This window comes from Actinia tenebrosa, unplaced genomic scaffold (assembly GCF_029948245.1).
Source record: "Actinia tenebrosa isolate PJP-AT-01 unplaced genomic scaffold, QUT_ActTen_1.0 PGA_scaffold2__45_contigs__length_23673736, whole genome shotgun sequence".
Lineage (NCBI taxonomy): Eukaryota > Metazoa > Cnidaria > Anthozoa > Actiniaria > Actiniidae > Actinia > Actinia tenebrosa.
Window position 1 is genome coordinate 11,693,061 of NW_028292579.1, and position 26,496 is coordinate 11,719,556.

Sequence of the window (26,496 nt, forward strand, 5' to 3'; positions counted from 1 at the left end):
ACCTATTGCACATGTCCTTATATGATTTCTGAGCCCATCCCACACGGCTTACTGCCTCATCTATCATGTACTTACAGCAATGGGAAGCTTCATAGCTTCTTCTACATTCAGAGCAAAGGTTGTCCACTCCACAAACTTTGTGAGGATAACTAGGTTATTGAATAAAAACAGAAAGTTGGTATTTTATGAATATCATGCCAAACTCAAAATGCCTTAACATATATATTTTTAATATATGAACAATTTAATATATTTTAAATAACTAATAATTTAATATTTTATTATCATCAATAATATCAATAATATTTGATAATATTAACGATTTATGATTAATGATTTATCATCAATTATTTATCTATTTAATAATCTTAAGAGTATATATATTCTGAGTTGGTAAAAAGTTTGATCGAATGTTAGTATAGTTACCATCACTATCCTCCTTGGTCCTCATGATATAAGCCTGTAGATATGAATGGAGAGACAGAGATTAACACATTACGCTAACATGTACATAACCTTGCAATACCTGCATAAATACTAGCAATCAAAGAAAGAAAATTATATATCACACTTACCAGTCCTGGTACAATTAAAGGCGGTATTTCTTCAAACACTTCTACCCATCTGCAGGAAAAAAAAGTCGGAGTGTATTGTGTAGTTCCAGAAATTATCCATAACCCCACCACGGAGGAAATTTGTAAAAGAATCCCCCTACCCCCAGGAACTTCCAATTTTCTTCAATATAAACCCTGTAATTCTGTTCATTCTCTGACCCCCCTCCCCTCCAGAATTTCCAATTTCCTTCGTGGATGGGGTATGGATATTTTCTGGAACTACACATTTTGAAATATTATTAACATTTGAGTCAAAGTGTTATTCAGAGCCAAGGAGGAACAGCTTGACATATTGTGTTGGGGAAGAACAAAAAGTGAATCATTGTGAGGTGGATGGCGAGGCTGTTCGAATTCTAATGTTGATACTACAATGTTTATCAAGATCCATACAGTAGTTACCTTAGTTATAATAATGGGCCAATACACTGTAGTTTTTACAGTACAACTTACCTTGTGTTTCTTTCCAAGACTTTGCACAGCTCAACCTGCTCAACCAGTTTTTCACCCTAAAACAACAAACATTTATTTTACCTCATGGGTACTTGTAGCTAATGCTGGGCTTTGCAAATAATTGCGATTAATAATTAATAATTATTATTAATTTGTAAAAAAAATAAATTAATGAATAAAAAATAGAGCTACTTACCGTATCCTTTGCTGTTTCTGTGGTAGCTAAAAGAAATTAAATAACACTTTTTAAAGTGAGAATGGCTTGAGTTTTCTAGACTCATACATTTTTTCTTCTAGTAATTCTTTTACCTGCATCTTTGAATTTATGCAGAGCTGCATCATGGTCTGTTTGTTCTGGTGCAGGAAATGACTACAGAAGAAAGAAAACATTCCGCTTTAGAATGCACTAGAATTTCTTAATCAGACGTACAAGATAGGGAATACTTACTGTCAGAGGTGAGAGATCAAACTGATAGGGATTAAACTGACTGATACAGACATCCAAGCACCTCACTGTACAAATAACAGGTGTACAAGATAGGGAATACTTACTGTCAGAGGTGAGAGATCACACTGATAGGGATTAAACTGACTGATACAGACATCCAAGCACCTCACTGTACAAATAACAGGTGTACAAGATAGGGAATACTTACTGTCAGAGGTGAGAGGTCACACTGATAGGGATTAAAACTGACTGATACAGACATCCAAGCATCTTCACTGTACAAGTCAAGGTCAAATTGAACAGACTGAAAATAAGATAAATAATATTTTTTTTAAATATGGCAAGTAAACATGTCGAAGATGACAAGTCATATTTTGTTCTCCAAATTGAGTTGCACTGGAAATGGCAACAAGGCATCTGTTTTATCACTCAAGTTAGAGCTATTTGAGGGTTGTTCTCCTATTCTTTCTTAATACATTTGACTGCATTGGGAGTATGCTACCATGGCTCTAAATGGGGAAGCCCAGAAGGTATATTTATTGATACACATGGACTATACAATATTAAAAGGATGTTTATGATACTCACTGTTTCATCTAGACCACCTTCGTCAAGTGCCATGTCCTGAAAATGAGATACAAGACAATTAAACATACCATCAAATCTACAGTGGAATTGAATTAACTTAAACCTCTGGAGAAGTTGAGATATCCAGGTTGAAAAATATAGTGATGTTACTAAATAATAAGAGAAATCTCTTCATTTAAGTGTCTAGTTGTTCTAGTGGTTTCGCACTAATTGGGGACACTTTTTACGCACATACGCTACCACTACATTCAATGTTCTAAGCACACAACGCTCAACTCACATGTAGATTTGTTTGGAGGAAGGAAACTGGAAAACCCAGAGAAAAGTAGCATAGGAGAGAACAACACATCAAACACACTCAATTCACATATGGTATCCACAGGGCTCAAACCAGTGACATGAACCTTTGGTGCCACACAGTGGTGAAAGACGACACATTAGCAGTGTACCAGCCCTTGATCCTTTACAATAGCCCTTACGATACAAACCTCTTCATCACTAAGAATTTCTTCATAAGCATCCTGGAATAATAAAGGAAATATAATTTTACTAAATTATGAGTTATAAGTAAATAAAATATTAATCAAAGTTGAGTGTAATTTAGAACTTACCTGCTCCTCATCATCCACACATTCATCTGACAAAAACATATTTGAGGGGGAGTGGTCTGGGGTGAGTGGTTCAAACAGGTCATCGGAAGGCGACCCTGACCTAGAGTTGGTTTCTTCAGCCTGTAATAACAAAACATGAAATTAAAATGGTATTCTCCGCTAACTTAATTGTCTGAAAGGCCACTGACTAGCATTATCAGTTCAATACGCTGACCCCTTACATGTGACATAAAAGCAGCTCAATTTGGAGGACAAGGCAAAAGAATTTTAAGCTCATGAGAATTGGAAACCTACTGTTATGTCCTCCGAATTGAGTTGTATTCTGACCTACTGCAAGGGGTCTATACTGTAGCTGTTACAATAACATGTGAGACCACAATGAGATATTCTTTCATTTTAAGAATCATACAAGTGAGGCTATTGGGTTGATACAAGGCTTGATTGCATGCATCCATAATATGTGCTAATGTTCAGTTAAAACCTGCAAAGCTGGAACAGTAGTATATGACACACTTCAAATGTTTTACCATTGTCCCACTTCACTCCCCCGTCCCGCTGTTGCTCTCCTTATTTTATTATTTCCTACCCTTCCCTCCCTTCAACAAACACTACAAAAAATAAACTGAAAGGGGTGACAGCACTTGGACAACTGCTAATTTTGTACCAATTGGGGTCTCAGCTCATGGACTATAGACAACTGCTAATTGACTCAGGTTAAGACATCTTAACTGGAGTTAGATTCTGGCTGCATGCAGATTAATATTCAAATACTAATAATTCAGAATGTTGAGTGTATCTTTTAGTAATGTATCTTACCTCTTCCCTAGGTGAGCCAGGAGGAGTGGTTGGCTTATCAGCCGTACTCTCACCAACAGTTGCCGTAACCTTGGATGGAGATTCCCTAGACAACCTCTTTTTAGGAGGTGGTGACTTGACTGGAGTCCTGTCTTTACTCCTTCCTCTTACACGTTCCTCCTCATCAAGATACCTTCTGCTCCTTCCTTCACTGTCAAGCTTTCTTGGTCTCAGATCATCTGGACCCCTTCCTCGTGCTTTTCGCCCATCATCTGATGAGGAACCTCCAATACTTCTTCCTCTTTCATCTTCTAACATCCTTGCCCGAGAATCAATATCTGGTTTTCTAGATAGTGATCTTGCTCGCTCATCATCTCTGGGTCTTACCTCATCATCTATTCTTCTTCCTTCATACTCATCTCTTGGTTCTGAACCTCTGGAACTCCTTTCTGTTCTCTCCAACCCTCTTTCAAAAAGACCTCGCTCAAAGGATCTTTCATAGCGTTCATTTCTATCTAACCCTTTCTCAAGGTAACCCCTCTCATGAGATCTTTCATAGGTTCTTTGGTACCCTCGTTCAGGTCTTTCAGGTGGTTTCTCAAGATCTTCAGGTCCTCTATCTTGTCTTTGTTCCATGATGACTGATGGTCTGTCTGGGTGTGGCTCTTGTCTTACATCTTGGACTGTTGTTCTAGAAAGTTCTGTAAAGTATCCATAGAGAGATATGGTGATACTGGTGTACCAGCCTCGCAGAACTACCACATCTGTTGCAGCCTGAAAATAGAAATCTGCTTAGGGAATGTTTTAAATTAAAGACTTTATGTTAGCCATGTGTCCATGAATTGCAATAGACATCTTTATCTTGGGCGTAATGGTTTCCCACTTCAGACCACACATTGTTCTCTTGAGAATAAGATCCTTTGTTTGGATTGTATCCATATTCATGTGTCTTCTCATGTGCTACCATTAAACAAATAAATAATACTCTAGGGAATGACAAGTGCTCTGAAATAGGAAAACATTGTGCGGCCCAATGTAAAGAGATCTATTAAGAGATGCAATATTCTTGAAATTCCCCTGTACATTTGATAACTTAATGCATACCTTGACAGAGGCAGTAATCTGAAAATTATTGGGTTCCTTGTAGTCCAAACTAAAAGAAAACAATATTTTAATAAGAAATCAAATCGTCACAATAGATCAAAAATGTGCGACTCACCTAACCATGTCCAACTGCAACTTTTTTTTTTTACTAGTTAGCCTATCAGACAGTGAGAATTTGTATGCATTTGCACATGAACTCACTCAGCATGACCACAAATATTTAATATTATTTAGTACTCTTTGCAACAAAAACCTAAATAAATGGCTAGGAACTTGCCTAGGTGATACCTATTTTTGTCCCCTTGCTGGCTAGCAGCTGACACTTTTGAAAAAAGTCTTTTAATTGATGGAAAATCTTGGCAGGAAAGGATTCAATGGCATTAGTAAAAAAAGTGTAAAAACTGCCCTCCACACAGTTTGATATGGTCACTGATGTGAAATATATAGAGAACTGGGCAATGAGTCACTCCTGAATCTATATGCTATACCCTCTCTGGGGCACTTGACAGGTAAATAGTACACACTTATACTCCAAGCCTTTCAAATACGACAGCTCCTGAGTTTCTGCTGAACATGTTCCTTTGTATCTACAGTACCAGTCACCCCACATCCCTCCCACACATCATGGGCCTTCAACATTCATAGGTGCATGCCAAAAGTGGACACTTACACTCCAAGCCTTTCGAACACCACAGCTCCTGGGTTATCAAGATTTCTGATGAACATGTCCAGTTTAAATGAAGGTGGATGGGTTTCTCTGGAAAAGAGAAAAACCATCAAGGATTAGAGCAGTTTTTTGGTACGAGCCGGACAACATACAGTACTGTCTTACACCAAACTTGTGCTGATACTGAAATGGCTTCTAATTGACTTTCAGTAATTTATCCAGCCACAACTTGTAGTCTCAATGGCTACCTAACAGTGTGGCTACAAATATTTGTCACATTGTTTCCCACTAGTACCAAAACCACTCAGATATTATTGAATTATTGGTAACAACTTATTTTTATACTCGACAGAAATTAAAAGAATTTTATAGATCATTCTATATCTTACCCAACTTTCTCTCTGTCACTGATGGCCGCATGCACACGGTGACCGGCAGGAATCACCCTGACTTCCTCAATGGAGACTGGACGAGGAAAACTAACCAGGTCCAAATGCATTTCCTGAGAACAAGAAAGATCTGTCTTAGATCAACCTTTCGATACTTTAATAACACATTGTGTAAGCGGGGTCTTCAAAGTAAGGAAAACTCCATGGGAATGAAGCAACATGATTGCAATGACCTATTCTTTTTTCTTAATTTGAGTTCCATTATGAAAAGAAACAGAGATTACCCCCCTCCCCTTCCACACTCACACACATTTAAAAGTGTTCTGCCATCCCTAGACTCACTGGCTGAAGTCAAAATGCTTCTGATTCTGCTCTCTCTCTAATTATCTTTAATGAAGGTACTCCTAAAACAGTTAAGACCACACTAGGAGAGCTAATTACAAGGTTATGAAAATAAGTTATAAATGCTCTCCTGGTTGGCTAAAGTTTTGATTCTCCAAAATTATGATTAGTTACATGTAACTTCGTATCTTGTCAATTGTAATTGGTAATAAAGTATTATACTCATGGCCCAGGTAACACATAAAGTGAATCTTTAGGCGAAGTTTGCTGAATTTTATTACATTTTATTCCTCTCGGACTTTCTTATTTTATAGGATAATTTCGACTGTTTTTCAAGAAACTCATTTGAACGTTTATAAATAAGTGTTTTTGCTCTACATAATTTTGCGTTTTTGACTTGGTCAGGATCACGATATTAGCAGTTAAACCAACTATTACCTCTTGCTTATCGTAAAGCTTTAAATTAAACCTTATAAAATTCTTAAAATTGTCAATTAAGGAGCTACGGTTTGACAAATCCCACGTGCAGCTAAACATAAAGACGGTGATTGTTGTGTCAAAATGACAGAATTTCTAGGAATTCAAGCCGTAATTTTTAATTTGACGACCTCTAAACGGTGCATTTATAGGTTATTGGACGTAATGTGACGTTAAGACGCCTTACCTCATTTTCTTGGTGGCTAAAAGTATCACAAAATAGCAAAAGAGGAGGCTCTCGGACAACAGGGGAAAGAGCCGCCATCTTGAATGGATGCTCGTTAAGAAGTTTACGTGGGATCCCTGTGTGGCTAACTTAACACAGGAAACCCAATAATAAGTGTCGCAAAAATATGTCGGGAATATCAAATCAACCTCGACTGTGTACGAAATAAAGAATTCAGTGACTATTAAGAAGGAAGGGTCAAATTTCAAAGTAATTTTTTATTTCATTTGCCTTTACAGCGTCATTATATCTAGTCCCCTACGCAGCCGCTATTATCAGTGTCATCACGCCCACTAACCTAAGTAGCGACTGCCTACCCGAGCACTGCGTATGAGACTACATTAATATCAAGCTCTAAAAATACACTATTTCATAAATTCTCATTCCCTCCTCCCCCTACAAACTCAAATGTTGGGATAGATATTTGATATATTGATATTAGGTTTGGTCTTTGGTTTATCAAGGTAGCACAGAACCTTAGGTTTGAAACAATAGTAATCACACGAGCCCTGACAATAGACCATTCCCGAACTCGCTTGGAACAATGGTTTCAAGTCGAGGTTGAACTTGATGAGTAAAAGAATTAAGTTCAGTCTCGACTTCAAACCATTGTTTCGTGGTCATCCAAGCGAATTCGGGAAAGGTCTATTACTATCCTTGTAGGCTTGATGTGCTTTTAAATGAAGATCAAAGAAAGCCCAAAGGAGTTTTGCTTTTGCAGTCATGGCATTTGTGACGACTAGGATAGCCAATAACAAGCCATCAAACCCCCCAATCAGCATGCAGCTACTAGATTACACTCTAATGCCTCCAAACAATTGTTGCATTTGGGCCAGTATATATATCATTGTATTGACCCAACTGCCTCAACTTGAAACAGTTGTTTGAAGGCAAAAGAGTGTAACTAATATCTGTTATTAAACTCATTCTACTTCAATGACCACACTCCTACATGTACTACTAATGTGCTCAACTCCTAGAAATCAGAAGACAATAAAAAGAAAAGATCTTGCTGGTATTATTTGGAGGTTCTGTTGTCAGTTTTACTGTGAAGCTACTGGTTCAGTGAAATGAGGGGTCAGATCTCGACCCTCGGCCATTAGAGCCTCGATCTCTTCCACTGTACGAGGTACACAGGACAACAATTCCATTCCATCAGCTGTTACGGCGATGTCATCTTCTATACGAACCTGTAGAAGAAAGCGATGCGTCAAGTTAAAAAAACATTTTATTTTTCATAATAGCACACTCTTGTTAGCAAATTTAGTGGGTGTAGTGCAGTGCAGCACAGCTCAGTGCTGCGATGTAAAGTGTAGTAGTGTAATGTAGTGTAGGGTAGGGCAGTCCATTGGTGTAGTGTGTGTAGTGTAGTGTAGAGCAGTTTTCGTATGACTGTGAAAAGCTCAGTGCCGTAAGCGTGACCGTGATGTTTTCTAGAATTTTAATTGTCTGATTTTTTCCCACGCGCAATGTCATTGGTCTTGCATTGCCGTGACCTTGGCGTGACCGTGTCCGCGCCATATTTATGCGGTGTTCCGGGTATTTGATTGGATGGAGAGTAAATTCTCGAGCAATGTGATTGATCTGGCGTATTTCTTGCTGTGCCATGTCCGTGTTCGTGCCTTGATCTTTTCACAGTCATACGAAAACTGCACTATGTAAGTGTAGCGTAGTGTAGTGTAGTGTAGTGTAGTGTAGTGTAGCATAGCGTAATGTAGTGCAGCACAGTACAGTACAGTGTAGTGTAGTGTAGTGTAGTGTAGCGTAGCGCAGTTCAGTTCAGTGCAGTGCAGTGCAGTGTAGTGTAGCATAGTGCAGTGTAGTGTAGTGCAGTGCAGTGCAGTGTAGCGTAGTGCAGTGCAGTGCAGTGTAGTGTAGTGTAGTGTAGTGTAGTGTAGTGTAGTGTAGTGTAGCATAGTGCAGTGCAGTGCAGTGCAGTGTAGTGCAGTGCAGTGTAGCGTAGTGCAGTGCAGTGTAGTGTAGTGCAGTGCAGTGCAGTGCAGTGCAGTGCAGTGTAGTGTAGTGTAGTGTAGTGTAGTGTAGTGTAGTGTAGTGTAGTGTAGTGTAGTGTAGTGTAGTGTAGTGTAGTGTAGTGTAGTGTAGTGTAGTGTAGTGTAGTGTAGTGTAGTGTAGTGTAGCCTTGCGTAGTGTAGCCTTGCGTAGTGTAGCCTTGCGTAGTGTAGCCTTGCGTAGTGTAGCCTTGCGTAGTGTAGTTTATCTGATCTTACCCCTCCAAAGTTCCAGTACTGCTCCACCAACTCACGGTTGAAAAAGTGTGAAATTTCTGGATTAGAAAGAGCTGGTTCAAGAACCTATAGAAAAAGGACAAGAACTGACTGGTTATTATTTGTCTGGTGACTGCGCACACTGCACCACGTGATAAACGGCCAATTGATAGGTTGCAAGCATTCTCAAGAGAGTTAAAACACAAAAACATAGCGGCCATTGTGGTACCGTTAACAATGGACGCTAATGAGAAATCTTTTGTTAAATGGTACCAACATGGCCGGGATGACGTGCAAACGAAGAATAAAGTGTCAACGTGCCATACTGCAAACTCTGTTAGTAAGCCCTACCAAAATCAGGAGGCTCTCCAACATGATTAACGCGGGGGGAGAAGGGGACCGCTGAGCTATCGTAACTGAGTTATAACTTAGCTGAAACTTCACTCAAGCCCATAAAAAATACCCGTAAAAATAACCATTTTTAATGGTCCTTTGATGGACCAGTCAAAAGTTTAAGAGGGTTTCCTGTGAAAAAGATTTGTTGGATGATTCAAATGTTGAGTTGGGCTTCCTTTGCTTACCGCACGAATGAAATAGATCCCAGGTTCAATAGTCAAGACTTGATTTTCCTCAAGAGTCCTACCAGTCCTAAGGCTACGTAAACCAGGTTCGTCAATCCTCTTGACACCCTAATAATATCACAACACAATGAGTAAGCATCTTTATTGCAAGCCACAAGCTTCAAAGGTAAAAAACAAGACGAGGGAACCAAGGGTGGTGTAGCGGTAATATACTTGTCTCTCAGGTTCGATTACTGGACTTGACATCACAAGTAAGTAGAGTTTGTTAGGTCTGTCCCTTGATTTGAGGGTTTTTTCTCCGGGTTTTCCAATTTTTCTCCCTCCGCAAAACCTAACAAGCTAAATTCCAATTCAATCTGTGAGTTAGCCATGCACTGACTTAGATCAGCCTAGAGATTGTTTTAGGGTTCAATCTGTGAGTTAGCCGTGCCCTGACTTAGATCAGCCTAGAGGTTGTTTTAGGGTTCGATCTGTGAGTTATCCATGCCCTGACTTAGATCAGCCTAGAGATTGTTTTAGGGTTTGATTTGTGAGTTAGCCAAGCCCTAACTTAGATCATCCCAGAGGTTGTTTCAGGGTTTGATCTGTGAGTTAGCCAAGCCCTAACTTAAATCATCCCAGAGGTTGTTTCAGGGTTCTATTTGTGAGTTAGCCATGCCCTGACTTAGATCATCCCAGAGGTTGTTTCAGGGTTCGATCTGTGAGTTAGCCGTGCCCTGACTATGATCAGCCCAGAGGTTGTTTCAGGGTTTGATCTGTGAGTTTTTCTAAGTTTGAAAGCTTTTCTAGTTCCTTTTTACTCCCTGAATTAGCGGGTCATTGAATGAATATAATGACAAAATGTTGTGATTATTTTGAACTTCAAGATGCAGTGTTTATATAGGAGGTTCTTACACAAAGGTCATGCCAAAATTTATAAAGTGTGATCTCAGTTATGCGAGAATTCATGTGAACCGTACAGTAATATCAGGGGCGGATCGAGGGGGAGTGGAGGGAGGGGGCGTCCTGCGGTGCACTGGACACCCCCTAACACCGTAGTTACTCTCACGCTTTTTGGAAGCGATGCATAATATCTCTATAGAGCTTTTTCACGTGACGTCACAGGGGCCATGTTGGTGTACCAAAACAATACATTTTCTATCCTCCGGGAATTGAACTCTATTTTTACGCAAATACTGCGCAGAAAGTTTCTATTGTTTTATGGCTGCCTTCTCACGTGAGTGAAAACACTCTATATACATTTCTTCATTTGGGACACCCCCTAACAAATTCCTGGATCCGCCCCTGAACACACACTGGTTTTTACTACAGTTCAGATACTACAGTATTTGTCTACCTCAGGGTATCCTCCAACATCATGGACATCAATACCCATGAAGTGACCCAGTCCATGAGGCATAAACAGAGCTCCAATGTGATGTTTTATCATCTCATCGATGTCTCCTCTCACAATCCCAATGCGCTTGAGTTCTTCTAGATTAGTGCGATTGGCAAGCCGATGCATGTCTGGCCATGATACACCTGGACAAAGAAACGACATGTCAGGTTCTTCGCTTGGGCGCGATGTTGTCCCATTTCAGACTACATGCCATTGTCTTGGGAATAAGAATATTTTTTTAGTTCTATAGGAGTGTGTTTATGGCAGCCATGTTGGTTGGTTAAACAAAAGAAATTTTTTCTTTCGGAAATACGTTTTCTTGTCATGCAAAAAATATTGCATTGCTTCTGGCACCAACATGGCTGCCGTGAACACACTCTATACATGTGTCTTTTCGTGCACAACCGTTAAAACAAAGACATTACGCCCTAAGGTTTATCATTAATGAAGGAAACGATTTCAGGTTAGTTCACAATAGCAACTAGGAATCACGTCACCATTGATGAGTCGAACTGATTTGCCAGAAAAAAGTATATGAATCTCCTTAAACGCTCATGCGCTCTTTGTAGCATTTCTCTTGTTTTCCCAAAAAATTCAATTACTTAAAATTTCATCTTACTAATCAGATTAGTCTTTGAAATTATTATTTTTTGCTTTTATCAAAGATAACCAGGACCATACTTCCAGACATCGAATGCTGAACCGCCGTATGGACTTACGGCTACGCTGGAGATTTCGACCCCAACACCGCTATCCCGGGGGGAATTACAAACTGATCAGAAGCTCGGCCGAAACCTAAGGGAGAGGTTAGTCGGCCCCTAGACCATAGATGATTAACCCCTTGCTATGACCAGTAGACCCAATTATTCGAGTGTGCATCTGATGACTACCCTCCCATTGCCACTTCATTCCATGTGGGACACATTTTGAAAAAGCAGTGACGTAATTTACATTCAAGATTTGGGTTAAAAACCAAACATTGCCTCTTATTTTTATATCTTTTAAGATACTTGATTTGAGAAACTTTTTAAACATACATTGAAAGGATAAGAAAACAGAAAGGGAAAAACTGCAATAAACAAAACAAGCCGAGCATGCGCAGAAGAAAATCGCTTCATAGGCGATGCTCAGTGACTTTGATCCGCTTGTTTTGAGTACACGCGCAAACAAAAGATATTTAGAAAAACCAATTTCGAGTATATCGGTTTATCGTTACAATAGTAATGCCATAGTAACGATCTTAAAATGGACAATGTTCTTTTGAAACACGACTTTTCAGTACAAGATTATAAAACATCGCGTTTCTAAAAGAAAAACTTGTGTTCTCAAAAAAAACTAGTAAGGAATTAGCACCTCTCATGGTATCTCGAACGCCAACTTACGGGTGGTGTGCCGTGCTAATGCGCTACTCTTCTCACTGGGTTTGATCCCCGGACTCACCATCATATGAGTAGAGTTGAGAAATCGACTTAAAATCCCATTTCGCTCATATAACAGGTTTGAATTGATTGAAAAAAATGAAATGATTATGATTTATATAGCGCCCTTTTATATGTGGATATAATCAAAGGCGCTTTACATGGAGTTGTGAATGACAGATTGCTTTTTATGCAATTTACAAGCAAGAGAGATGGATAGTATGGATTGTAGGCACTGAGGGTGGTCACTGCCAGGGTTTCTTTACGTCCTCAGTGGTTCTTTTATGTCCCCATTTACTGTAGGTTAGGAAGGGTTAGGAGACAAGGCCTACGGTTTAAAGTCCTTGTCCGAGAAGACTTGAAGGTCTAACCATTTGCAGATATTATTACAAAGGCAGCACCTTCTCCTCAGTTATTTTAAGACCCTGAGTGTTGGTCCGGCAGAGGCTTGAACCACGACCTCCCGCACAACAGACCGACCCTCTTACCAACTGATAACCGGGTGGCGGTTAGGTTAGTTAGAAACTGGCTATCAATCAATCATTAACTTTATTAATGTGTCTAAACTTCTAGCGTTCCACAAGTGGTAACACTAATCGGGGACACCTAAAGTCTATTAAGTATTAAGCTGTAATGATACACCTTGAAAAATGAAAAAACTTACTGACGCTTCGGACGCTAGTCCTTCGTCGGAGTAAAAGAAACGTCAGTAAGTATTAAGCTATTGAGTGCAATCCTCGTAATTTAAAACAAGTGTGACGACAGAGAATTTTAGCCGAGTTAATGATTAGCTCAACCGTTCAATATTTAATTCAATTTAGTCAATAAGTCAAATTCAAGCCCAGTTGGTCATAATAGCAGGATAAAAGTTATAGTAACTTTAGGAAGTCTTTTCTTACTACAAAGAATAACGAGTTAATCCGCAGCAATAGATTGTGCATGGCTGAAACAATGCGCTAACAAATCGGTTCCGATTATAACGATCTCACGGGAATATTCGGGTTAGTTCGCGTATTGTTTAGCCATGTGCTCATTAGCGCTAAATCTTCATTAACCTACGATCTCTTTAGAAATTAGTTTAGTTTTGTTGGATACGCGGTTGCCACAGACGCTTAAATCTGGGTTGTCCTTAAATATCATTTTAATATTTTAGCTTAGGTTATGACTTGTTTACGATATTTTCTGTTTACCATTTCGGAAATTCTAACTAAGTTATTCCCGTACCAAATTGAGTTAAAGTTTGATTTCTTTTCATAAGATGGTAAACAAAGAGTTAGTCTTTTTAGGAGTATGTACGTTTTTATGTGCTTCATTACGAAGTGGTAAGAAAACTAAGATTTCTCACTGCATAGTTACCAACTAGGCTAAGTAAGGGGGGTGCACGACATACTGGTTGTTAAGATAAAACTGAGCTAGACTGGCAGCTGTCCTTCAAGATCCTTGGACTATAAAAGGAGAGTTACCACGCTAGTTTGGTGTGTTAGTCGGGAACCCGAATGCTACAACAACTTGGTACGCTTCCAACAACTTTATAAGGTATGAGTGCACCTCTTCTCTTGTTACCGAGTGTGGAGTGTAACCAAAATAGTGAGTTAATTTAGAAGTGTGATATCCTATATTTCATCGCTTAGTATGTGTGATTGGTATTGGTTACTTAGTGATATTTATTTTCCTAGCGTGTGATATTTACGATTTCAAGTTGTATTAGTTAAAATTATTCAGTCATGCGATTCAATAAATTGTTTTGTAAAGTTACTCTCCGTTCTCATTCCTTTGCGTTAACTCAACGAACTCGCGCTGTCGCGGCATTTGAAATATAGTGCCGTCACACAAGGATGGTTTTATTAGTATTTTCTCACAGGTTTCTATGGATGATACCTGGTTTGACAGCAGCCATTACAGCACGGTTTGACTTGTACACAGCCTCGTAGATTTGTCTTTGTTTCTCTGTGAATTTCCCATTGGCTGGATACGAACACGTGATATCAGACGCATAGCAGAAGTACTCTCCACCCATGTCGAACAGACTGGTGAGAACAAGACAACTCTTTTGATAAAATCATCCAACATTATGGCGGCCATTAAATCTAGCAATACTCTTCTTACTTACCACATGTCTCCGTCTTCGATTCTTTGGTCGTTAGGTGCTCCAGCATGGCCGTAATGTAAAGTGGCACAACACTTGCCGCTACAACAAGACGAAAGAAAAACTTCAGCATTCCTGGAAACTCGGAAACATATATATTTTTTTACTTTTGGCAAGTCTTTGAACGACTACGCTCTTATGCCGGAAGTCCAAGTCTTCGTCGTAGGCCAGAAGAAAAGCACGCTCTTGGTACGAAATAAGTACATCGGTACCTCACGATTGCATACTAAATAAACCAGAAATCTGCACCAGAGCCCGGTTGCACGAAGGGTGGATAGCGCTATTCAACGGATAAATCCTTATCCAGTTGATAAGTCGATGCTGTTATCCAATGAATTGATCCACTGGATAGATAGCGTCATTCAAGCTTCCAACAACTGCCCCTCCCTCCCCCCCCAAAGAAAAAAAGAAAAAAAAAAGAAAGAAAAAAAAAAGAAAGAAAAAAAAAAAGAAAGAAAAAAAAAAAGAAAGAAAAAAAAAAAGAAAGAAAAAAAAAAAGAAAGAAAAAAAAAAAGAAAGAAAAAAAAAAAGAAAGAAAAAAAAAAAAAAAAATAAAAAAAAAAAAAAAAAAAAAAAAAAAAAAAAAAAAAAAAAAGAAAGAAAAAAAGCCAAACGCGTAAATTTGTAATTTTTCAAAATTCCAATTGACTATTCCTTTTAGTTTCCACAACTCCCATTAGCCTTTCCCATTTCACTCCCATCCATTTCCAATCGTTAATGGTGTTACATACGTCGCTCCAATACAGGTGTAAGAAGTATGGCGACATCCACCTTGAGAGTAGCAATAATGCTGAAACAAACTGAAAAGGTGAAAACTGAAATGAGTTACGAAAAATAAATAAATAAATAAAACGCTGCGACTTAGGCATTGTCCCTAGTCTCCCACGCAGCCGCTTTCAGTGTCGTCACGCAACGCTTTCTCCCCTGAAAACGAAAACTTCCTATGCGCTTTAGACTTGCGTCCACAATAAAACGGTCAAACGCCTACATTTGAAATTTAAAATATATTCGAAAACTGAGGCTTAGTGTGGACAGGCGAAAATGGAGGTTTTTGAAAACGCTGACGTCATCCACATTGGTACGTCTTTTTTCCGCATGCGCAGATGAAGATATTGAATCATTTAACTATGAATCGTATTTGCGTTTTTGATCGTTTTAGTGTCGACGCTACGAAAACGCTAGTGCGAACGCGAAGCTTAGACGTGAATAGTGTACAGGAATTGGAGCGAATGCGGTTTTGCGTAACATTTCCTGCAAATTCAAAGTAGCTCCTTAGTACGAGCCATCGGGGAAAAAAAATTTAGTTGCTAAAGGATTTTGAACTCTATTACTCCGCTTGGAATGAATTAAAGTTCCTTAACATTTCATACTGGTTCATTAAAGGAAAATCCAGTTACATGGCCATACAGTACTAATGTAATACTGGTTCATAGAAGGAAAATCCAGTTGCATGGCCATGCAGTAGGTTGACCGTTCATTACCTTTCCATCTGAAACTGAGTCATCCCAGGTCTGATACGCCTCATCAACTACAAAACAACAAAGACTGTTATTACAGAATGTTGCTCATTTACTCAGACAGTGGTATACTTATGCTGATAAATGGATGACCCACTCAAGTGAGAATAACTTATACACTATTCAAAATAAAATTATATGATAGTGATGGTAATGATAATAATGTTGCTTCCGGTTCTGATGATGGTGATGATAATGATGACATGGTATGTGCAAGATTACACAAAAGTAATTCCAGGTTTTTAAGCAGTGTATTTTAGGTATAAAACCCTACTTTCCAAGGGGAGTGCAAACATTTAAAGCAGTTTTGTAGCCTAGGGATGTCTGAGACATACCAGTGCAGAGGTCTTTAATTAATTCAAACTATTGTACTGAGTAAAGTATATCGCATATACTCACCTCCTTGTGTGCCTCGCTGCTGACTCTGCACACGTAACGTAAAACTTCCAGTTCTTGTGGAGTTTTGAACACACGGCTGAAAAATAAGGTAGCTCGCAGTTAATAGGTAATTCAAGGGACGTTCTATCGATGCAAAGTGTTTACTCACCATTCTACTATTATAGGATGAAGAAGGGTATTGTTGACCTTGAACCTGCAATGAAAACAGAAGCTGGATGTTATGGACCTTCCTCGACTGACCAGTTGGCTGATCACTGTAAAGTAATGTTGCTTCGTTTGATCCACATCAGTTGGTTAACCATTTTTGATTGACACTAATTCCAGGTTTCTTTGTTATGTACACTCTATGATAATGATGAGAAGCATGTTCATTGTTAATGTGCTTCATTTCACCAATGTAGATTTTGAATCCAGAGCCCAGTGTCATATGTGAGTAGAGCTGCTTGTTCTTTTTCTGCTGTGCTACAAGCTTAGGGCTTTTTCTGGTTCTCCAGTGATATTGAAAATGATAGCAATGATGAGGATGGCAAAGGTGTAGTGATAAATTGTGATAAATCCACACTGTACATTAAGGTGTCAGAAAGTGATCAGCCAGTCATCTACCAACACCATACAGTCCACATACGAACCACCTACAAACACCTTACCATTTATGAATCAATGTAACCACATAACTGACACCTTACCAACCACTTACCGACACAGGCATATGGTGCAGATTGATCCAAATAACCAAAATGATGATGATGGATATAGGATGATTATGGCAATGATAGTGATTCCAATGGCAGTGATGGTGGCAATGATAATGATGGTGGTGATCCCAATGGCAATGATGGTGGCAATGATAATGATGGTGGTGATCCCAATGGCAATGATGATGGCAATGATAATGATGGTGGTGATCCCAATGGCAGTGATGATGGCAATGATAATGATGGTGGTGATCCCAATGGCAATGATGATGGCAATGATAATGATGGTGGTGATCCCAATGACAGTGATGATGGCAATGATAATGATGGTGGTGATCCCAATGGCAATGATGATGGCAATGATAATGATGGTGGTAATCCCAATGACAGTGATGGTGGCAATGATAATGATGACTGTTGTGAAGACTACTGTACTTCATGATGATGGCAATTTTTAATAAGAGTAGCCTGCGTTGCTTCTCTTGCCACAACAGACACTCAAGCAATGCAGGCAACAATAGACCAGTTTTCAGTCCAAATTACCATTGTGTTCCTTGATTACAGACTCATTTATTCAGGGTTAGCCTTATATCAGTGTCTAAATATTCACGAATACCAATGGTAAAGTAAAGAATGCACAACTTTAACAATTGATACAAACACTTTGAAATTCCACCGACCTTTGCTGAAATATATGAATATTCTTCACAACATCGAGGCTAACCCTGAGCAACATAGAACTCAAAACTGGAGCATTATAATGATGGCTACCAAAAGCCTCTAGCTGTATGTACACTTACTTGCTTATTCCATCAAAGGCAGCCTCTCTACAAATGCTGCCAGAATCAGTGTTTAATCCTCTCTAAAAAATACCAATGATAATCAATCTTAAAAATCAAAAGAACAATTAGTTCATTCTTATTGAAATAATATGCCTGCTGTAGTCATGCTCATATTGTCATTGAAACCATGAGCACACACTGTACACTGAGATATAAGTCCCAGTAAATGCTGAATTGACAGCATACAGTTATCTTTATTATAAAATATATCTTATTACCACCAGCATTTTCTATACTTACCAGAGTTAGGAGAAGAGAAGGCTTTTTTCTCTCAAGTACTTCAGCAATCTGTAATCAGGATAAAGCAAAACCCATGCTGAAGATGCACATCCTTGTGAACCCAGAGGTAAAATTCTGTCCCTCGTTTCTTGTTACCAAAAAAAACTCACTGGGCACGAAGTCTGTTAGAGCTTGTTCTGGAAGTTCGAATTAATCTCTTTCCTGGTTGGCTGACCCACTGTCAACCAATAAGTATCAAGTACAGTATACATAAACGAATATGTGATAGCACTTTTTTGAATTGGGACTTCCGCAAAAAGCTCTAACAGACTTCATGCCTAGGGTTATTTTTTCTGGGAGGATGGAGGATACAGGGAATCTCTAGTTTCTTAAGTTAGTGTAAAGTAATGAGGTCTATCACTAGTACCCCTGCATAGGGTACTAATCCATCACTGGCTACTCCCCTTTTCCAAATACATTTTTTCAGGCTACCCAACACTACCCAAAAATTTTGCTGCTAGCCTTTTTATATACAAGTGGGAGAAGAAGAGTACTCCAAGTGCTGTGAGAATACAGCGCCCAGGGCCAAATTCTCAAACCCCTAGGCATTAAGCCGAAAGCACTAGACAATGCTAGTTGTATGAGGATGGATGGTGTTATCTGACAGATAAATTCTTATCCAGTGGATAAGTTGATGCTGTTATCCAATAAATTTATCCACTGGATAAGATTTATCCATCTGATAACTTGCTATCCATCCTTGAGTTGGGCTCCATGTGATACTATCATGATGAGCCAATATGTTAATAGCAGTTTTGTCATTACAGTACAAAGTTGAATAGTAAATCATTTCTTGGTGTTCCTCCCCATTTTTGCCTTAAAAATAATTAAAGCTGTCAGAGTATCTCTCATGAGAGTCTTGCCAAAGTCAAGACTAACCTCATTTGTATAGCACACTTCATCTACATCACATTTTTTCTGGTAGTGCTCTTTTGGGTAGATTCTGAAAAACATTGAAATTATTGATCAATGTTCTAAATCATCAACGACGTCATTTTTAGGACTGTTCATTAAAAAAGGAGGCACACTGCTTCTCCCTCATCCCTGGGGTATTGGGTTTGATTCCTAGACTCGCCATCACAAGTGAGTGCAGTTTGTTATTGAATCTCTCTTGCATGCATGCTTTCTAGTTTTCTTTTCTGTGTAAAATCTAAAAAGCTAAATTCTTATTCCATATATAAATTAGCTGTGCCCTGGCTCTGAACAACTTAGAAGTTGTTCCAGGGTTTAATGATAAAATATTTGTAGATTACTTCTTTATTCACTGCAAAATCAATATTCAAAGATGTCTACAAACACATACTCTCCCATCCAGATGGCATATTCCTGAGGTAGTTCAGGAACAAACAATATAGATTTGCCAGTGTCGACTTCAACTGCACCAAGGCAGTCAGCCTCCAAGCAACCAAACGTCCAATGAAAAAATGATTCCTGAAAACAAGACAGGCCAGGCATAGAGTAAGGGTCAATGTGGTTAGTTAAGAACAATGTAAAATGAGACAGGAAGGGTAGTGTTAAACCACCGATTTATACTAGTTTTCTAATGGTTTTGAGTACTACGTACAGTACACCATTAGAATTCCCTGGACAAGGCAGTCATGCTTTTTTTTCTCATTCCAAGGTTGAATGAAAGACTGGGTTAAGTTTGTATTGCTGTGCATTGTGTGGCATTGTGATGAAATACATGTAATAGCATCTTGGAAATATGTCCTCAAACAGTCCCACAATGCATGGTTATCCCAACTGCACCCAGTCATTTCCTCAACCTCGAGAACAGCTAAAATGCATATACAAGCCTTCAGGCAAAGGAACATACAAAGAATAGAATGCAAATAATATACCCGTGAAATAGATAGCTAGCTAACTAATTACTAACCTTTGGTTGCCTAAGTCTAATTAGTTAAAATAGGCCAGCCGTGACAGGTAAACTAGTGGACATGTGCTACTCAAGGGGGCGCATTTTAAAATATTTTTAAACACACTTACAAAAACTAAAACAATTTTTTGTTGTACATGCTTTTCCTTCGTATAATTTGACATGTTCACATTTTGGTATCTATTCATTTGTGTATTGAGTTGTCACTCTTGTAAATGCCCATGCCCTTGTCATGCCTCACTGAATTCCTCTGCGTTGTGTTGCTAAAAGACTCGCAACTCACAAAATATTCACTGATAATCACTTCACCTTCAGTGAACAATTGTTAAATAATAGGAAAGGATTATGTTTATATGAAATATATACATATTGGAGTCATTGTGTAGTTCCAAAAGTTATCCATACCCGCCTCACGGAGGTATTTTCTTTAAGACACCCCCTACCCCCAGGAAATTCCAATTTTCTTCCATACACACTCTATAATTTTTGTTCTTTCTCTGACCCCCCTACTCTTTGGAAATTTCAAATTCCTCTGTGGGGTGGGTATGGATGATTTCTGGAACTACACATTAAAAACTGTTTTATGTAAACACTACAGTACGTATCAGTTTCTATTTTTATCCATATTTTCATTCCCTACCTGTCTGAACACTACATCAGTATCTGTACAGTATCTTTGCTTCTGTTCACCTCCTTGTAGCACAACAAAGGCTCCTTTTGGAACCTCTCCATTTTCCTGCAGCTTCTTGCACAGTCGTTTCCTGTTGGTAGCAAACATGCTCATCGACACGGACAGAGTATGGTCGGCCAACTTAAAAACACTGGGGGAAAAGAAAGAAAACAGTAGATTTTTAAAAGTTTTCTCTTAAGAAAACGTCTACGAAATAAAGAATATTAGAAGTAAAATCTATACTATTTTTTTCTTTAAAAAATAGATTCTTAAAACACTAGAATCACGTGAAATCAGTAATCATAAGCTACTCACGGGGTATTCGCAGCCATGTTACTAAGAGAAAATTATTTTAAAATGCAGGAAACAGTTAGATTGCCGAATAAATGTGTTGAGGACTAGCCAAGGTATCTGATAACTCTGTGGTGCAAAAATCAGCGAAACAAATGAAGTAGAATGTGTGTATTTTACACGTAGACTTGCAGCTCAGCATGTACCATTCACCACTCAGTCTTTTATGTGAAGAATAGAACAAAAATAGTTCTACGCTAGGCATCATGGGAAAATTGTCACGTTTGAACGTCACGCAGGTAAGTTATTTCTTATTGAAATAAATTACCAAAAATAAACTGAGCTGCAATATAAAAAAACAACTAATCTTTTTAGTAAAAGAATTTTTAAAAAGTCGGATTTTTTTAAAATGAGAAATAGTCGAAATAGTAGATAGTCAAGTTTTATTATTGCGTTACTTCCGGTAACGTAAGTTCAAATGGGTCAGGGAGCCTGGCCCGGAGAACGAAGTTTGACCGAATGGAGAACGAAAATCATGGCGTCTTCGATAATACTTGAGATTTTATAGCCTTCCATAGCGCTAGAAAACTTTAATTAATTTAAGTATATAATGGCTGACGACCTAGATGACTTACTCGATGAAGTCGAGTCCAAGTTCTGTAAAAATTCCCCAACAAAAAAGCCCGGCAAAATAAAGACTGTTCAACCAAGTGCGAAAAAAATGGACTCCAAGCAACAACCTTCGACTTCAAGGTATTCAGTAAAACATAACGAAAACATTTAAACTTATTATAAGTTGGTTTGAGTTTATTTGGTTTAATTTTTTCCAGAGTCGGGAAATCAAGGAAAGAGGGAGATGATTTAAACGATATCATACGAGATATTTGTGCAGATGATGGGCCCGACCTCAGTCTTACTACGGTAAAGTTTGAATTAATCATCTAAAAACAATTCTTTCAATTCAATTTAAAATACATTTATAACATTTACATAATATTTAGTATGATATTTGAAGAGTTTTAATCCCTAAAAGATGAGTAAGACTTAAACTACATTAAAAATCAAATTTGCGAACATGGTTGCTATGTCAACCATGTCATTAATAATTTAAGCTAAGGCATGTTATTTACCTTTTTGTTTGATAGCTGTCAAAAGTCTTAGATATATCAGTAAATCTTTATTCAGGATTATAAGATAATAGTTCAATCTTGAATTGATAATAAGCAGCTTAAGTATGTTATGATATTGGCAAAAAATTAAAGAAAGAGTAAAGTGAAAAAAGGAACAGAAAAAAGAAAACTTAAAGCACATTTTTCTGGCTTGAGCCTCTTTGATTAAAAAAAAGGGCCTTTCTCTTACCAAAGGATCATGAATTGAATATATGAACATATCCGACAATGTGTATTCCCAGAAATTATTCATACCGCCCCCACAAAGGAATTTTTTTCAGCCCCACCCCCCTACCCCCAGAAATTCCAATTTTCATCCATACAAACTCTGTAATTTTGTTCTTTTTCTGACCCCCCTACACCTCAGAAATTCCAAATTCCTCTGTGGAGGGGGGAGGGGTATGGATAATTTCTGGAACTGGAGTGCACATTGGATATAGACCATGTATTCTTTAAAATTGAAAACATATGTTTTCGTAATGCAATATAAGCCAAAAGGTTTGTAAGTCATTAAGTGGTCCTTGTAAACAGCCATTATTTTGTGACCAGAGAATAATAATATACTTATTTTTTTTAATTTCCATTCTTTTTTAGCCTCCAGCTGCTTCTAGCTCAAACTCCAATCTAAAAGAAACAAGTGGTCATAAATTCAAGTGTTTTAATCTTATTCTTGGTGGATCACAATGTAGTAAAGGGCTGTGTACTGTATCTGAACAAAGGTTTGTTAGCAAGATGCCTGACTTTTATGTAGTTCCAGAAAATATCCATACCTTCCCCCACAGGAAGGGATCCTTGTTAAACTCTATTCACTAAGGAGCAAAGAGAGTATTTTGGGCTTATAGAATGGAAAAATACTTGCTTTTCTCCATTGTTAAGCCTTGTGGACAAAATTAGAATAAGCAGTGTTCAAACTGAATTTGTTCATTTACTATAAGAAGAATTATTATTTACTATTATTTATTATTTAAAAGTCAATTGCACTGCAGTTATTGATGAGAGCTGTTTAATGAGTAATCATATGATTTCTTGTTCAGTTTGGAATTAATTTTCACTCGTGTGTTTTTCAAAGAGCTCAAATAGCACTCGTCTTATAGGGCTCGTACTATTTTGAAGCTCTTTGAAAAACACACTCATGCAAATTAATTACAAATTTCACTGGAAACCATATGATTACTTATACAAATCATGCGTCATCCATATTACCCTTGTGAGGGGATAGACTGTCATTGTCATTGTAAGGAGTTATTTCTGGAACTGTACACAATGCCACACATGCTGTAGGGTGGTGCTTTTTTTCCCCAATTTATGAGCATAATTTAGTTCTGCAAGTCAATGTCGAAAAACTAATAAAGCATAATTTTTTGCACTTTCAGGACCTGTGACCAATTACGATGTACTTCTTGTGACTTCAAAGTAGTCATGTTCGACAACTATGAATGGCAGAGGGATTGTGACTATTTATTTTTCAGAAATAATGTACCAGACTTTCAAAAATTAAAAGCCAAGCTGATAACTAGGAGAGGTAATTTATATAAATTCTTTCAGTTAACTTAAGTACTGTTTAATAAATGGCCAGGAAATTAAACCACAGCCAGAAGTGTTTTTATTGGGTTTAAAAGCACGAGGCGTAGCCGTAGCACAAAGCTATCACCTTGTTTATCCACTCATTTACAGACCACTCATTCTTTCATTCATTTATTAATTGCTGTTCATATTTATCCCTTTATTTGACAGATGTCCGTGCTTATGCATGCCAGTGCTCATGGCGTTCAGTGAAAGAAGCAACAGACATTTTGAATGATTCCACACTCAAATGGGTTTGCGGCAAACACAGCTAGGATATAACAAAATAATACAAATATATATATACATCCACCATCGCATAATCATGAAAAAGAAACTGGCATTCTAGTTTATATTTAATTCTAAAATTTTTCTAAGTATAGGGCAAATCTGTTTGTTTCATAAACTTCAAGGTAAAAACAAATGGACTTCATATTAAATCAAACTACTGAAATTTTGATAGTAATTTAATATATTCAATTCTCCAGTTTCAAAAATCTCTGTTGTTCAGGCTTAGCCTCAATTTTGTGTAGAACGTTCAACAACAATACAATTTTATTTGGCACCTTATACTAATAGTACATGAGTGTTTGATTCCAAATATATTATAGGTATATATATATACTATGTATTAGGTAATTTTCTTAATTCATTTTCACATATCAGCATACATTGATGAATGTATGCTGATATGGCTCTTTGTAGAGACGCTGATTTTGAATTGATTAAGAACATAAAACGACTGTCAGCGCTCATATTGTTGAAATTAATGCTGGTGTTTTTTTCTATGAACTCTCTTAAGTCGTTTCTATGAGAGTCATATAGTGGACACCAAACTAGAAAGTGTTTTTCGTTTTCTACTCCCGACTTACACACTGGGCAAATCCTTTCATCGTAAATGAGATAAGGCCTCTTATACCTCCCCGTTTCTACTTCAAGCTTATGGTTACTAATTCTTAATTTTGTAAGCGCCACTCTGTGCTTAATATTGGTGACTTGACTTAAATATTCTTCAAAGTTATAATCCGTTTTGAACTGACGAAAGACTCTGAGTTTATTTTTATGTCTGTCGTCTTTCCTTTCATCATTGTGGAGATTACTCCATAAAATTTGCCTCTCAATGTCATATATTCTTTGGGTTATTATTTTTCCATATTCATACCATCTTGGAGAAAGTTCATTTTGTTTCATCCAAATTATCCCCAATCCGAGTTGTTCTAAAGTAGTTTTAATTTTTATGCTCCAAAAGGCTTTTTTAGTTTCATTTTTAATATCTTGGTAGACTTCGGCTGAAAGTTTTTTTGGGTGTAGTTCCGACTTTATAATTTTATGCCAGAATTTAAAGCTTCTACTGCATGCTTTGCATTTTAGCGGAAACCTTCCTAACTCAGCTCTGCATGCAAGGTTACTAGCATTCTTTGTCACCTTGAGGAGCATTTTGCAAAATTTCAAATGAACAAGTTCCATGGGCTCTTGGTCTTTGGTGCTTAATGTTTCGATACCCCATATCTCACTTGCGTATAGAAGTATTGGTGTAACAAGCGAGTCAAACAGTTTTATAGTTAATTTGATATTGGATGTGAAAAATTCACCCATTTGTTTTTTCATCTGAAATAGTGCCTTTAATGCAGCTTTTTTTAATTCTTGTTTTGCAAACGTAAAGTTTCCAAAGGTTGTAAAATTTAATCCTAAATATTTATATGATTTAACGTTTTCTAGTTTAGATTTGTTCAAATAGAATTGGAAGTTATTCATTGTCTTCCCTGTATTATTGAAAACCATCACTTTTGTCTTTGTTATATTAACTGTTAAGCCTGATTGTTCACAAAATGCCTCTAGCTTGTCGAGATATTTCTGAAGCCCTTTAGCAGATTTAGAGAACAGAACCAGGTCATCTGCATATAAAAGAGTACTAATCGGTTTGCCATTCAACATTACATCATTGTTGTTACACGAATTTAATGAGTCAGGCAGATCGTGAAGATATAAATTAAATAACGTAGGGCTCAGCATACAGCCTTGTTTAACACCCATATAACAGGAAAATGTCGGAGAAATGTGTCCATTTACTTTGATTGCTGATTGATCAGTGGAGTACATCGATTGTATCACTCTTAGAAAATTTCCATTTATACCAACATTTTCAAGTTTTGCCATTAATTTTTTCCTTGGGATGCAGTCAAACGCTTTTTGAAAATCTACAAAGCAGGAAAAAAGGAAATTATTTTTCTTCCGTGGCTTACTTTTAACATATTTATCGATTACGGATTTCAGAATAAAAATACTATCTGTTGTTCCGTGCTTTTTTCTAAACCCACCCTGTTCCTGTTTAATTATATTATTCGTAGTTAGGTAATCATAGAGCCGTTTGTTAAGTATTGCCGTAAAAACTTTGCCAATTGCAGAAAGGAGTGTTATTCCACGGTAATTTTCAGCTTTCGTTGGATCGTCCTTTTTATGCAATGGAACAATATATCCTAGATTCCATGAAGAGGGAAACTTTCCGTTGTCTAGGATTTTATTGAAAATTACCGTTAGGTGTCCTTTTAGTGCTTCCTTTCCCGTTATCAATAGCTCATTTGGAATATTATCAGGGCCGGGAGCTTTATGTTTCTTTAGGTTACTTAGAACTTCATATACTTCTTGATCTGTAATGGAAAAATCTAATTCCCCTTGACTTTGCGACTGTTCTAAGGTCTCCGTAGTATTTACTGCAGATGTCTGGGAGCTATTAAG

General features: G+C 37.7%; 3 protein-coding genes across 3 annotated transcripts in view; 1 reads left to right on the top strand and 2 right to left on the bottom strand.

Annotated features, from left to right (window-relative positions):
- The window catches only part of LOC116293100 (protein virilizer homolog), a 30,331-nt gene extending 23,563 nt beyond the window's left edge, over nt 1-6,768 (bottom strand). Inside the window, exons 1-15 of the mRNA XM_089033858.1 lie at nt 6,673-6,768; nt 5,667-5,779; nt 5,281-5,367; nt 4,611-4,659; nt 3,528-4,280; nt 2,712-2,831; nt 2,589-2,621; nt 2,101-2,136; nt 1,721-1,816; nt 1,374-1,434; nt 1,261-1,286; nt 1,065-1,120; nt 576-624; nt 427-460; nt 76-149 (exon numbers count right to left, since the gene is read on the bottom strand). Coding sequence (XP_088889984.1) covers nt 76-149; nt 427-460; nt 576-624; nt 1,065-1,120; nt 1,261-1,286; nt 1,374-1,434; nt 1,721-1,816; nt 2,101-2,136; nt 2,589-2,621; nt 2,712-2,831; nt 3,528-4,280; nt 4,611-4,659; nt 5,281-5,367; nt 5,667-5,779; nt 6,673-6,750 — 1,665 coding nt within the window. The 5' untranslated portion in view covers nt 6,751-6,768. The remainder of the gene's footprint in view (nt 1-75; nt 150-426; nt 461-575; nt 625-1,064; nt 1,121-1,260; nt 1,287-1,373; nt 1,435-1,720; nt 1,817-2,100; nt 2,137-2,588; nt 2,622-2,711; nt 2,832-3,527; nt 4,281-4,610; nt 4,660-5,280; nt 5,368-5,666; nt 5,780-6,672) is intronic.
- A 127-nt stretch (nt 6,769-6,895) lies between these two features.
- Nucleotides 6,896-21,248, bottom strand: LOC116293104 (xaa-Pro dipeptidase). The gene is made up of 16 exons (XM_031700501.2): nt 21,053-21,248; nt 20,708-20,888; nt 19,495-19,622; nt 19,071-19,134; nt 18,153-18,200; nt 17,871-17,932; nt 16,524-16,568; nt 16,376-16,451; nt 15,941-15,987; nt 15,191-15,259; nt 14,424-14,501; nt 14,192-14,340; nt 10,854-11,038; nt 9,518-9,625; nt 8,940-9,023; nt 6,896-7,901 (listed from the first exon to the last, which is right to left on the bottom strand). The coding sequence occupies exons 1-16, from the start codon at nt 21,067-21,069 to the stop codon at nt 7,755-7,757; spliced, it is 1,488 nt and encodes a 495-aa protein (XP_031556361.2). The 5' UTR covers nt 21,070-21,248; the 3' UTR covers nt 6,896-7,754.
- Nucleotides 21,249-21,548: 300 nt separating this feature from the next.
- Nucleotides 21,549-24,323, top strand: LOC116293110 (cilia- and flagella-associated protein 418). Its single transcript, XM_031700507.2, has 5 exons — nt 21,549-21,781; nt 21,859-21,949; nt 22,792-22,916; nt 23,571-23,719; nt 23,932-24,323. Exons 1-5 carry the CDS (start codon nt 21,639-21,641, stop codon nt 24,033-24,035), a joined length of 612 nt encoding a protein of 203 aa, XP_031556367.2. The 5' UTR covers nt 21,549-21,638; the 3' UTR covers nt 24,036-24,323.
- Nucleotides 24,324-26,496: the final 2,173 nt, after the last annotated feature.